This window comes from Nerophis lumbriciformis, linkage group LG38, assembly GCF_033978685.3.
Source record: "Nerophis lumbriciformis linkage group LG38, RoL_Nlum_v2.1, whole genome shotgun sequence".
Classification (NCBI taxonomy): Eukaryota; Metazoa; Chordata; class Actinopteri; order Syngnathiformes; family Syngnathidae; genus Nerophis; species Nerophis lumbriciformis.
The window spans coordinates 1,686,612-1,700,355 of record NC_084585.2 but is presented as its reverse complement, the minus strand read 5'-3'; the positions used below and the strand labels follow the sequence as shown (position 1 = coordinate 1,700,355).

Here is a 13,744-nt window from a genome sequence, read left to right as displayed (position 1 = left end):
CTTAACCTGGCTTGGATGGAACCCTAGGGCTTCGGTGAATCAGGCTCAGGGGTTCGGCGGAGGTCGAGACACACCCGACTCATCGTGTAAATACAAACTTCTCTCTATCGGCGTATTACGGATACGACAACATTTGACTGATTTGCAGGTGTGTCATTTGTTGTGAGTAGGGCTGCAGCTAACGATTATTTTTCTATCGATTAATCTATAGATTATTTTTTTCGATTAATCGGTTAATCTATAGATTATTTTTCCTTTTACCGATTATTTTTTTTATTTAAAATGAAGAGGAAAAAATAAATGTAGGCCAGTTTTTTCAAAAGGCATGGCTTTTATTTACAAAAAAAAAAGTATGGCCACTCAGTCAACATTGACAACAACATGACAAAATATTCTGTAACAATGTAAACATTTAAAACTTTTAACATTTAACAAAATTAAAAGTAGCTTATTTGCTTTTTAATGTGCAAATATAAAAGTAAACATCCAGTGCAAATCTTAATATTCTGGAATAGTATAAGCATTTAAAAAGTAAAAGTATTGCTTATTTTGCTTTAAAATGTGCAAAAATAAAGATAAACATCCAATACAAAAAAGTGCAAAACGGAAATATTCTGTAAACAAGTGTAAACATTTCAACAAAAGTAAAAGTATTGCTTATTTGCTAAAATGTGCAAAAATAAAGCTAAACATCCAATACAAAAAAGTGTACAGTGTAAACATTTCAACAAAAGTAAAAGTATTGCTTATTTTGCTTAATAACACAACAATGATAGTATGATTAAAGTGAAAGTTAATTGTTGGTTTGTACATAGTATATGTAACTGTTAATGTTGTTAAAGGTTATTTGCACAACTAATTAACGTTAGCGTTTGTGACACGTCTTGTGCCCTGGGGTTCTTTCAGGACCGACAGACTGAACGCCAGACGGCTTTGCCAGGTTTACAATCTTTTAATTTTACACAAAGTCTTTTCTCTTCCAACTCTTTTCTCTTTCTTTCCTCGCTTTTCAGCTCCTCTTCCTCGCTCACTCGTCGTCCCCTGTCTCTTGCGGCGTCGCTCCCGGCGCGCCCCGCCTCGCCGCTCGCTCGCCGCCGCCGCCTCTCCACAGCGTTAAAGAGGAGCGCGTCTTTGTAAACACTGAACAGGCACGCCAAACGCGCCTCTCAGAGCAAACGGTGCTTTAGTTTATGAATTTACAACGCAGATACAAATGACACATTCATGTTTTTGTGTAATAATGACAACGTATACGCACGCGGACGATTGACTTGTTGATGGTGATGGCAAGAACGCTGTCGGGGGTTTTCTTTTCAAATTTTTGTTCATAGCCGTTGTGCTGCTATGATAGGCCATTTCCGCTCGACACAGTGTGCATACAACAACATTATTAGGCCGTTTATTGAAATACTCCGACACTTTTGACGACTTTTGGTGTGCTTTTTTCCCCTCGCTCGCATTGTCTGCTTTGCGCTCCGCCATGACAGTAGTGTGATGTAAATATGCGACGCGCCGACGCACAAAAACGGCGTCGACGTATTTACGTAACCGATGACGTCGACTACGTCGACGCGTCGTTTCAGCCTTAGTTGTGAGTTTATGTTGCTTTTGTTGTTTGAACAAGGTGATGTTCATGCACGCTTCATTTTGTGCACCAGTAAAAAAACATGGTAACACTTTAGTATGGGGAACATATTCACCATTAATTAGTTGCTTATTAACATGCAAATTAGTAACATATTGGCTCTTAACTAGTCATTATTAAGTACTTATTAATGCCTTATTCAGCATGGCCTTATTATAACCCTAACCCGCTAACCCTAACCCTAACCAAATAACTAAATGAAGTCTTTGTTACTCAAAACTTTGTCTTGAATTAGAAAAAAGAACATTTTATTTGTCACTAAAGAAGGGTTGGGTGAAGGTGGTGGAGTTCAGTACCTCCAACCAGGTTAAGAACCACAGTTCTAGAACATTCAACAGTTGATTTTCCATTCCTGCTTGACATGAAGTATGAAATAGTCTTTTCAAATCATCAACGGTGGACTTATTTCCTCTTCATTGATGGAAAGTCACCAAGTGGGCAACGCGCTTAGTGACTTTCCTTTCTTGTGGCTTCCATTGGTGGGAGGCCAGCGACTGCAGCAAACATACTTTTTACTTCTCATCTTCTCATCTTCAGCTTGACTTTGAAAGAAATAAATGACAAAGAATATTCTCTGCTTTTGTTGCTTTATTGTCGGGGGGGAAGACCCTCAGTGAAGCCTTTCTTCCGTGAGTCACTTGCACGGGTTTCCCTTCTTAGTCACACCAGGAGGCCCCCAAACCTCAAGCAGAACCTTCTAGAACACTTCAGCACAGTCCTCGCTTTGGTGTTTGTCCCTGCGTGGAAGACATGGAGACTGTAAGTACAAGCAAGTCTCTTTCACACTTTTTCACTTGGGGACTTTTCTTTATTTTCATGACTATTTACAAACCCCGTTTCCATACGAGTTGGGAAATTGTGTTAGATGTAAATATAAACGGAATACAATGATTTGCAAATCCTTTTCAAGCCATATTCAATTGAATATGCTACAAAGACAACATATTTGATGTTCAAACTGGTAAACATTTTTTTTTCTTGCAAATAATCATTAACTTTAGAATTTGATGGCAGCAACACGTGACAAAGAAGTTGGGAAAGGTGGCAATAAATACTGATAAAGTTGAGGAATGCTCATCAAACACTTATTTGGAACATCCCACAGGTGTGCAGGCTAATTGGGAACAGGTGGGTGCCATGATTGGGTATAAAAACAGCTTCCCAAAAAATGCTCAGTCATTCACAAACAAGGATGGGGCGAGGGTCACCACTTTGTCAACAAATGCGTGAGCAAATTGTTGAACAGTTTAAGAAAATCCTTTCTCAAGCAGCTATTGCAAGGAATTTAGGGATTTCACCATCTACACTCCGTAATATCATCAAAGGGTTCAGAGAATGTGGAGAAATCACTGCACGTAAGCAGCTAAGCCCGTGACCTTCCATCCCTCAGGCTGTACTGCATCAACAAGTGACATCAGTGTGTAAAGGATATCACCACATGGGCTCAGGAACACTTCAGAAACCCACTTTTAGTAACTACAGTTGGTCGCTACATCTGTAAGTGCAAGTTAAAACTCTCCTATGCAAGGCGAAAACCGTTTATCAACAACACCCAGAAACGTCATCGGCTTCGCTGGGCCTGAGCTCATCTAAGGTGGACTGATACAAAGTGGAAAAGTGTTCTGTGGTCTGACGAGTCCACATTTCAAATTGTTTTTGGAAACTGTGGACGTCGTGTCCTCCGGACAAGAGAGGAAAAGAACCATCCAGATTGTTGTAAGGTGAAAGTGTAAAAGGCAGCATGTGTGATGGTATGGGGGTGTATTAGTGGCCAAGACATGGGTAACTTACACATCAGTGAAGGCACCATTAATGTGTCATGACTTGGTCCGGGGTGTGTGCTTTTCCAGGATGCAACGGAAAGTTGGCTCGTGCGAGACGGGAATGAAGGTACATGATTTATTATTATCAAAAAAAAGGAATAAATGAAAGCGCGCACAGTGGCGGAGAATAAACTATGAAACCAAAAGACTAGCAAAAAAGTACAAACAAAAAACACGCACAATGGCGGAGAACAAACTATGAATCCAAAAAGACTATAAATATGGAACAAAAACTTACTTGGCTTGGACAAAAATAGTTGCTTGAGGAATTGACATGGAAAGAAGTATCAGGCATGAACAGAGCATAAATGTGTTGTGAGGTCGTCAGGACGAACAACAGAAAATGAATGAACTTAAATACTTATTAACTTATTAACAACAGGTGCGTGACTCAAAACAGGTGCGTGACATGACAGGTGAAACTAATGGGTAACTATGGTGACAAAACAAAACTGCACAAAAAGTCCAAAAATAAAACCTGATCACACAGACATGACATAATGCTGAAAGGTACATACAGCTTTTGGAGCAACATATGCTGCCATCTAAGCGCCATCTTTTTCATGGACGCCCCTGCTTATTTATATATATATATATAAAATTCAACATTTTTCATGTTATTTATTTTGGTTTTAAGCATGTTGACATTTCAGTGACAAAGATTTGGATTTTGCTTGACTTTTAAAAACATTTGACATGAATTGTGCTGATTGTGCATAAAGCAGCAATAATCCTTTCCATATTGAAAGTTCTTCACACAATAAAAGAGGAAGACGTCCAAAGAAAAAAAGGCGCACGTGCACGCAGCAGAATAGACGCAGAATAGGAAGACGTCACGTGACTCTGAGGATGAAGGAAAACCTTTGAATTGATTTGATTTAAATATATATCTCTGACCGTAACTTCATCTGAAAACTGTGTAAATAACTGAGTGATGAAAGTGAATGATTGAATTACTATGATTAGTAAAAGCCTGATTAAAGAATGTGACACATTTAGTTAATGAGCGGAAACTCTTCATAAATCTCTAATTTACTCCACAAATGAATAAATGTATATCATTAAACATAATTATAACATTGGTATATTATTGAATGCAGGAAGTGTTGTAATGTGTAGTCATTGTTGTGACACAAATGAGCTGTGCTTCTTCCTGCTCCTTTTCAGCCATGATGACTTCAATGTGGCAAACAATATTGATGGACAGAAGTATTGATCATTTCCATGACTGCTATTTCAATACGTGCCTCCACGGGATAAAAAAAAGGCAATAAATGAAATATTGTATGGTTGATGCAGCTGATTTGAAAAGACAATTAGAGAAAAAAAGGACAATTTTGGAAAATGTTATTAAAGATGGAGATGTAATATTTCTTCTGTCTTCAAAAATGTTCTGTTTTGAATTGAAAACAATAAGAAGGAAGATTCATGTGAGTGACTCAGACTACAAACTACACATCTACCAGTTTTGCCTGAGAGTGAAACATGTTTTTCTTTAGTTTTTTCAAGCTGCTACGCATTCCCTAAAGTCTTCTGGGACCTCCCAGGAGAGACCATCTCACACTTGAACATTCTAACACAATATAAAAATACTACTGACTGTGTACTTTATGTACCACAATGTCCAGGGAAAAAGTACAAAATACTAATTATTATTGCAGTTCATTTCAGTAAATGGAAGTCTGTGATGAATAATTGAAAAATATTGAAATCACTTAAGCCACGAATGTCAAACTCAAGGCCCGGGGGCCGGATGTGGTTCGCCACGTCAATTTGTGTGGCCCCTGAAAGTGTGGAAATAATATGTGTACAGTAAATACAGTACCTTATCTTTTCTTAATAAATGTATTACAAAAATAAATGTACTGTGTACAATTATATATATTTACAATTTAATCATCTCTAATAATAAAACCAAATATTATATCATCATACATTTCAAAACAATGTTTTTGTTCAAATTAAGATAAATACTTAAATATCTGCTTGACTTATGAATAGGGATGATGTTCGAAACCAGTTCTCCCAGTTGTTGGATAAGAAAAGAACTGATTCCATGGACTCGAATCCCTTTTTGAGAACCGGTTCCCGTTACCGAGGCCACTATAGTAAAGAAAAAGAGTTGGTTCTTTATTCGAATCCCTGGGAAGGAATCCCTTTTTTTTACTAGGAAATGCCCTGTGGCACGTCCCAGGAAATGACGTAGCTCAGCCATTAGGCGGCAGATACAGAAAGCAGCAACAACAATGGACCGGAAAAAACGCCTCAAGGCATGGCTTCATTTTACAAAAAAATACGTTGAGGAAACTGCTATCTGCAATTATTGCCAGGCTTGGCTCTCATGTAAGGGGGGAAGTAAGACAAGCATGTTGAAACATGTTCAGGCTGCACATAACCTGAAGGTTAGAGAAAGGTGTCGTGGAGAAGCAGCAACGAAGCACGCCCCTCTTCAACCTGCAGCGCCAATTCCAGTGATAGTGCTGGCGAGTAACTAACGTTAACTGTTGCCGGTTCATTTCCATATCTGCTCACTCGTAGCCTTTAGGCTAAAATAACGTTACCTCGTATGTCAATCCAGGATTGCAGTAATGTTAGCTAGACTAACGTTACCTAAGCATAGTCAGTGGCTAACGGTAACGTTAACGTTAGCCTTTTTGTATGTGTCTGATAACGTTAACGTTATCTTGTAGCCTACACCAGTGGTCCCCAACCACCGGGCCTCGACCCGGTACCAGTCCGTGGATCCATTGGTACCGGGCCGCACAAGAAATACTTTTTTTTTTTTTTTTTTAATTAAATCAACATAAAAAACACAAGATACACTTACAATTAGTGCACCAACCCAAAAAACCTCCCTCCCCCATTTACACTCATTCACACAAAAGGCTTGTTTCTTTCTGTTATTAATATTGTGGTTCCTACATTATATATCAATATACAGGTAAAAGCCAGTAAATTAGAATATTTTGAAAAACTTGATTTATTTCAGTAATTGCATTCAAAAGGTGTAACTTGTACATTATATTTATTCATTGCACACAGACTGATGCATTCAAATGTTTATTTCATTTAATTTTGATGATTTGAAGTGGCAACAAAGGAAAATCCAAAATTCCGTGTGTCACAAAATTAGAATATTACTTAAGGCTAATACAAAAAAGGGATTTTTAGAAATGTTGGCCAACTGAAAAGTATGAAAATGAAAAATATGAGCATGTACAATACTCAATACTTGGTTGGAGCTCCTTTTGCCTCAATTACTGCGTTAATGCGGCGTGGCATGGAGTCGATGAGTTTCTGGCACTGCTCAGGTGTTATGAGAGCCCAGGTTGCTCTGATAGTGGCCTTCAACTCTTCTGCGTTTTTGGGTCTGGCATTCTGCATCTTCCTTTTCACAATACCCCACAGATTTTCTATGGGGCTAAGGTCAGGGGAGTTGAAGGCCACTACCAGCAGATGACATGGCACCCCAAACCATCACTGATGGTGGAAACTTTACACTAGACTTCAGGCAACGTGGATCCTGTGCCTCTCCTGTCTTCCTCCAGACTCTGGGACCTCGATTTCCAAAGGAAATGCAAAATTTGCATGGTTGGGTGATGGTTTGGGGTGCCATGTCATCTGCTGGTGTCGGTCCACTCTGTTTCCTGAGATCCAGGGTCAATGCAGCCGTCTACCAGCAAGTTTTAGAGCACTTCATGCTTCCTGCTGCTGACCTGCTCTATGGAGATGGAGATTTCAAGTTCCAACAGGACTTGGCGCCTGCACACAGCGCAAAATCTACCCGTGCCTGGTTTACGGACCATGGTATTTCTCTTCTAAATTGGCCCGCCAACTCCCCTGACCTTAGCCCCATAGAAAATCTGTGGGGTATTGTGAAAAGGAAGATGCAGAATGCCAGAGCCAAAAACGCAGAAGAGTTGAAGGCCACTATCAGAGCAACCTGGGCTCTCATAACACCTGAGCAGTGCCAGAAACTCATCGACTCCATGCCACGCCGCATTAACGCAGTAATTGAGGCAAAAGGAGCTCCAACCAAGTATTGAGTATTGTACATGCTCATATTTTTCATTTTCATACTTTTCAGTTGGCCAACATTTCTAAAAATCCCTTTTTTGTATTAGCCTTAAGTAATATTCTAATTTTGTGACACACGGAATTTTGGATTTTCATTTGTTGCCACTTCAAATCATCAAAATTAAATGAAATAAACATTTGAATGCATCAGTCTGTGTGCAATGAATAAATATAATGTACAAGTTACACCTTTTGAATGCAATTACTGAAATAAATCAAGTTTTTCAAAATATTCTAATTTACTGGCTTTTACCTGTATATCAATACAGTCTGCAGGGATACAGTCCGTAAGCACACATGATTGTATTTTTTTTTGACAAAAAAAAAACAAAAAAAACATACCATGGGTAACAACAGTCAATATTTATTTTTTTTATTTTTTTAGGGGGGTAACAACAGTCAATAATTATTTATTTTTTCTCATAAAAAAAACGTGAGCTTTTGTTAAACCAAATATTGTGTTTTTCTTCCATATACAACAACCTATCTGGATTTGATAAGAGAATCGATAAGGAATCGGTTTGATAAGAGGATTCGATAATGGGCTCGAACTCGATAATTTCTTATCAAACATCATCCCTACTTATGAGTTCAAAGCAAGTATTTTTTAACAACATTTTACAATAATATTTATTACAGTAAAATCCACTTTCAATATAGAGTAATAATACAGTAATAATACACCATAAAACACAACCGTAATTTTACAGTATAAAAACTAGCATGAATTTTTTTGAAAAACACAGTGGTATTGTTTTTCCATCAAATTTCATTTAATTCCATGTATTTTTTTATTTTATATGTTGTAAAAAAAACTGCAAATATTACAGTCAAATTATGGCGACTGAGCTGGCAGTTTTAAACAGTACAATCTAAAAATGTGGTTTTGTACAGCCTACATAAAAAAAGACAGACAATTATACACAATTATATGCACACACTTATATTCATACTGTATATTATTCACCTGAGGGCAGCCACAACTGCCATGTGGCCCTCAATGACAATCACTTTGACACACCTGACTTAAGGCAACTAATATTCTTGACATACTTCATATTTCATTGAAATATTACAGTACTGCAGATGTTTGTAGGTGAAGTAGTTGAGATGATATTAGCTAATGAGTCATGGCATAAAGAACACACACACACACACACAATACAAGAAATAAAGAGCAGAAAGTAAATACTAGAAGAAGCCATTGTTGTTTTGAAAAGTGCGACAGTGTTTCTCTGTGCTTGTGGTGAAGGTTGTGGTCTTCTGGTGGTCTTTTTGTTCCTGACATGAGGAGCTCAAAGGTTCAAAGCTCCATTCCTGCTGCACACACACACACACACACACACACACACACACACACACACACACACACACACACACAGGAAAGAGTCGCACACACGCCTCCTCCAACCACCACTTCTTTTTTATATACCCTACACAGCTGTGTGTGTGTGTGTGTGTGTGTGTGTGTGTGTGTGGGCAGCCACAGAAGCACAATAAAATAAAAGTACAGATGACATTGAAAGTGAGTTTTTATTCTACATCTACAAAGTACAAAAGCAGTGAAGTTGTGTAAATGGTAAATAAAAAGAGAATACAACAAATCCTTTTCAACTTATATTCAATTGAATAGACTGCAAAGACAAGATATTTAATGTTCACACTGACAAACTAATAAATAATCATGAAGTTAGAATTGAATGGCAGCAACACATTGCAAAAAAGGCATTTTTACCAGTGTGTTACATGGCCTTTCCTTTTAACAACACTCAGTAAACACTCACCATGTCCACAGTTTCCAAAAACAATTTGAAATGTGGACTCGTCAGACCACAGAACACTTTTCCACTTTGCAGTCCATCTTAGATGATCTCGGGCCCAGCGAAGGTGTTTCTGGGTGTTGTTGATAAATGGCTTTGGCTTTGCATAGTAGAGTTTTAACTTGCACTTACAGATGTAGCGACCAACTGTAGTTACTGACAGTGGTTTTCTGAAGGGTTCCTGAGGTGATATCCTTTACACACTGATGTCACTTTTTGATGCAGTACCGCCTGAGGGATCCAAGGTGTGTAATATCATGGCTTTCGTGCAGTGATTTCTCCACATTCTCTGAACCTTTTGATGATATTACGGAGCGTAGATGGTGAAATCCCTCAATTCCTTGTTGAGAAATGTTGTTCTTAAACAATTTGCTCAGGCATTTGTTGACAAAGTGGTGACCCTCGCCCCGTCCTTGTTTGTGAATGACTGAGCATTTCATGGAAGCTGCTTTTATACCCAATCATGGCACCCACCTGTTCCCAATTAGCCTGTTCACCTGTGGGATGTTCCAAATAAGTCTTTGATGAGCATTCCTCAGTCTTTTTTGCCACTTGTGCCAGCTTTTTTGAAACATGTTGCAGCCATCAAATTCCAACAAATTTAGCTGAACTGCAGCAATTTAGTGGTCAAGCAGAAGCTTGTGGATGGCTACCAAAAGCGCCTTATTGCAGGTCAACTTGCCAAGGGACATGTAAGCAAATATTAACATTGCTGTATGTATACTTTTGACCCTCACATTTTCAGTAGAGCCATAATAAATTCATCAAAGAAGCAAACTTCATGAATGTTTTTTGTGACCAACAAGTATGTGCTCCAATCACTACATCACAAAAACATGAGAAATGTAAAGTCAAGACAGCCATGACATGATGTTCTTTACAAGTGTATCTACACTTTTGACCACCACTGCGTATATATATATATATATATATATATATATATATATATATATATATATATATATATATATATATATATACAGTATATATGCATATATATATGTGTGTGTGTGTGCCTGCGTGCGTGCGTGCGTGTGTGTGTATATATGTATATATACACGCACGCACACACACACACACACACACACACACACACACACACACACACACACACACACACACACACGCGACCATTTGTTTTAGCCTTCAAGTGTGACAGTTTGGAGAGTCCTGGTTAATATTTTCACATTTGAAGTTGAAATGCTGGCATCAATGAACTTTTGCATGATATGAATAGTTTTAGCTTCACGTCTATTACAATATTTACAGTAATTCATACATGTTGTACACTGTAATCCTGTCCCACAATGCATTGCAACAGATGTTGTCACAGGACAATCAGACAAGCAGGAAAAGTCACACAGTATTAAAAAGTAAACCAGTTCAACAAAACATGTTCTTATATTTGAAGTGAGTGTCCCTTTCTTAATCTTTGTCCAACAAAATAATTGTCTGGAGAAAAGTCTGCACAGATGCATGAAGATTTATAAATAATACATACAGTTATATGGCACGTGTCTTCTACCTCCTCCTTTAACACACAATTACATTCAATTACCATTAAGTACATTCAACTACATTGAACTACAATGAAGTACAAACCCCGTTTCCATATGAGTTGGGAAATTGTATTAGATGTAAATATAAACGGAATACAATGATTTGCAAATCCTTTTCAAGCCATATTCAGTTGAATATGCTACAAAGACAACATATTTGATGTTCAAACTCATAAACTTTATTTTTTTTGGGAAAATAATCATTAACTTAGAATTTCATGGCTGCAACACGTGACAAAGAAGTTCACCAGTGTGTTACATGGCCTTTCCTTTTAACAACACTCAGTAAAGGTTTGGGAACTGAGGAGACACATTTTTTAAGCTTCTCAGGTGGAATTCTTTCCCATTCTTGCTTGATGTACAGCTTAAGTTGTTCAACAGTCCGGGGGTCTCCCTTCTGCTATTTTAGGCTTCATAATGCACCACACATTTTCAATGTCTGGACTACAGGCAGGCCAGTCTAGTACCCGCACTCTTTTACTATGAAGCAACATTGATGTAACACGTGGCTTGGCATTGTCTTGCTGAAATAAGCAGGGGCGTCCATGGTAACGTTGCTTGGATGGCAACATATGTTGCTCCAAAAGCTGTATGTACCTTTCAGCATTAATGGTGCCTTCACAGATGTGTAAGTTACCCATGTCTTGGCCACTAATACACCCCCATACCATCACACATGCTGCCTTCTACACTTTGCGCCTATAACAATCCGGATGGTTCTTTTCCTCTTTGGTCCGGAGGACACGACGTCCACAGTTTCCAAAAACAATTTGAAATGTGGACTCGTCAGAACACTTTTCCACTTTGTATCAGTCCATCTTAGATGAGCTCAGGCCCAGCGAAGCCGATGGTGTTTCTGGGTGTTGTTGATAAACGGTTTTCGCCTTGCATAGGAGAGTTTTAACTTGCACTTACAGATGTAGCGACCAACTGTAGTTACTGACAGTGGGTTTCTGAAGTGTTCCTGAGCCCATGTGGTGATATCCTTTACACACTGATGTCGCTTGTTGATGCAGTACAGCCTGAGGGATGGAAGGTCACGGGCTTAGCTGCTTACGTGCAGTGATTTCTCCACATTCTCTGAACCCTTTGATGATATTATGGAGCGTAGATGGTGAAATCCCTAAATTCCTTGCAATAGCTGGTTGAGAAAGGTTTTTCTTAAACTGTTCAACAATTTGCTCAGGCATTTGTTGACAAAGTGGTGACCCTCGCCCCATCCTTGTTTGTGAATGACTGAGCATTTCATGGAATCTACTTTTATACCCAATCATGGCACCCACCTGTTCCCAATTAGCCTGCACACCTGTGGGATGTTCCAAATAAGTCTTTGATGAGCATTCCTCAACTTTATCAGTATTTATTGCCACCTTTCCCAACTTCTTTGTCACGTGTTGCTGCCATCAAATTCTAAAGTTAATGATTATTTGCAAAATAAAAAAAGTTTATGAGTTAGAACATCAAATATGTTGTCTTTGTAGCATATTCAACTGAATATGGCTTGAAAATGATTTGCAAATCATTGTATTCCGTTTATATTTCCCAACTCATATGGAAACAGGGTTAGTACAATGAAGTATGACAGGTTCCATGGTGACATACTTACTTCACAAAGTGATGTCGACATTTTCTGGGCAGTCCTGCAAGGCAGAATGCAGACAAAGGTGAAAGGAACATTTGTGAGCATCACACTGTGAGGAGGAAGTACTCATGGCTAAAATAGTACACAGTGAAGTACTCACGGCTGAAATAGTAGAGAGTGAAGACCAGCGTTAGCATCAACACGCTGGTGAGTCCAGCTAGCGACCACAGGATCAGCGAGTCACAAACATCTGGGGGAGCATTGGTGTCAATCAGTGTTTCTCACAATCTACACACACCACTACAATCTACACACAGGACTACAATCTACAAAAGCCAACACCAGTGAAGTTGTCAGGTTGTGTAAATGGTCAATAAAAAGAGAATACAACAAATCCTTTTCAACTTATATTCAATTGAATAGACTGCAAAGACAAGATATTTCATGTTCACACTGAGAAACTTTGTTCTTTGTTGCAAATATTAGCTCATTTGGAATTTGATGCCTGCAACATGTTTCAAAAAAGAGTGATAAAGTTGAGGAATGCTCATCAAAGACTTATTTGGAACATCCCACAGGTGAACAGGCTAATTGGGAACAGGTGGGTGCCATGATTGGGTATAAAAGCAGCTTCCATGAAATGCTCAGTCATTCACAAACAAGGACGGGGCGAGGGTCACCACTTTGTCAACAAATGCCTGAGCAAATTGTTTAAGAACAACATTTCTCAACAAGGAATTTAGGGATTTCACCATCTACGCTCCGTAATATCATCAAAAGGTTCAGACAATCTGGAGAAATCACTGCACATAAGCCATGATATTACGGACTTTCCATCCTTCAGGCGATACTGCATCAAAAAGCAACATCAGTGTGTAAAGGATATCACCTCAGGAACACTTCAGAAAACCACTGTCATAACTCAATTGGTTGCTACATCTGTAAGTGCAAGTTACAACTCTACTATGCAAAGCCAAAGCCATTTATCAACAACACCCAGAAACACTTCGCTGGGCCCGAGCTCATCTAAGATGGACTGATGCAAAGTGGAAAAGTGTTCTGTGGTCTGACGAGTCCACATTTCAAGGACATTTCTATGGTGAAAGTGTAGAAGGCAGCATGTGTGATGGTATGGGGGTGTATTAGTGGCCAAGACATGGGTAACTTACACATCTGTGAAGGCACCATTAATGCTGAAAGGTACATACAGCTTTTGGAGCAACATATGTTGTTATCAT

The 13,744-nt window shown here is 38.7% G+C and overlaps 1 protein-coding gene across 3 annotated transcripts in view; it reads right to left on the bottom strand.

The window, feature by feature from the left end:
* Positions 1-1,974: 1,974 nt before the first annotated feature.
* cd8b (cd8 beta) overlaps positions 1,975-13,744 on the bottom strand; it is an 18,228-nt gene continuing 6,458 nt past the window's right edge. For 2 of the 3 annotated variants that reach the window (XM_072912624.1, XM_061932467.2), the window contains 3 exons: positions 12,667-12,756; positions 12,531-12,564; positions 1,975-2,382 (listed from right to left, as the gene is read on the bottom strand). In XM_072912624.1, the coding sequence (XP_072768725.1) occupies positions 2,343-2,382; positions 12,531-12,564; positions 12,667-12,756 (164 nt within the window). In that variant the 3' untranslated portion in view covers positions 1,975-2,342. Of the gene's footprint in view, positions 2,383-10,458; positions 10,897-12,530; positions 12,565-12,666; positions 12,757-13,744 lie in introns of those variants that run through there. The other variant, XM_061932468.2, reaches the window with a different exon arrangement.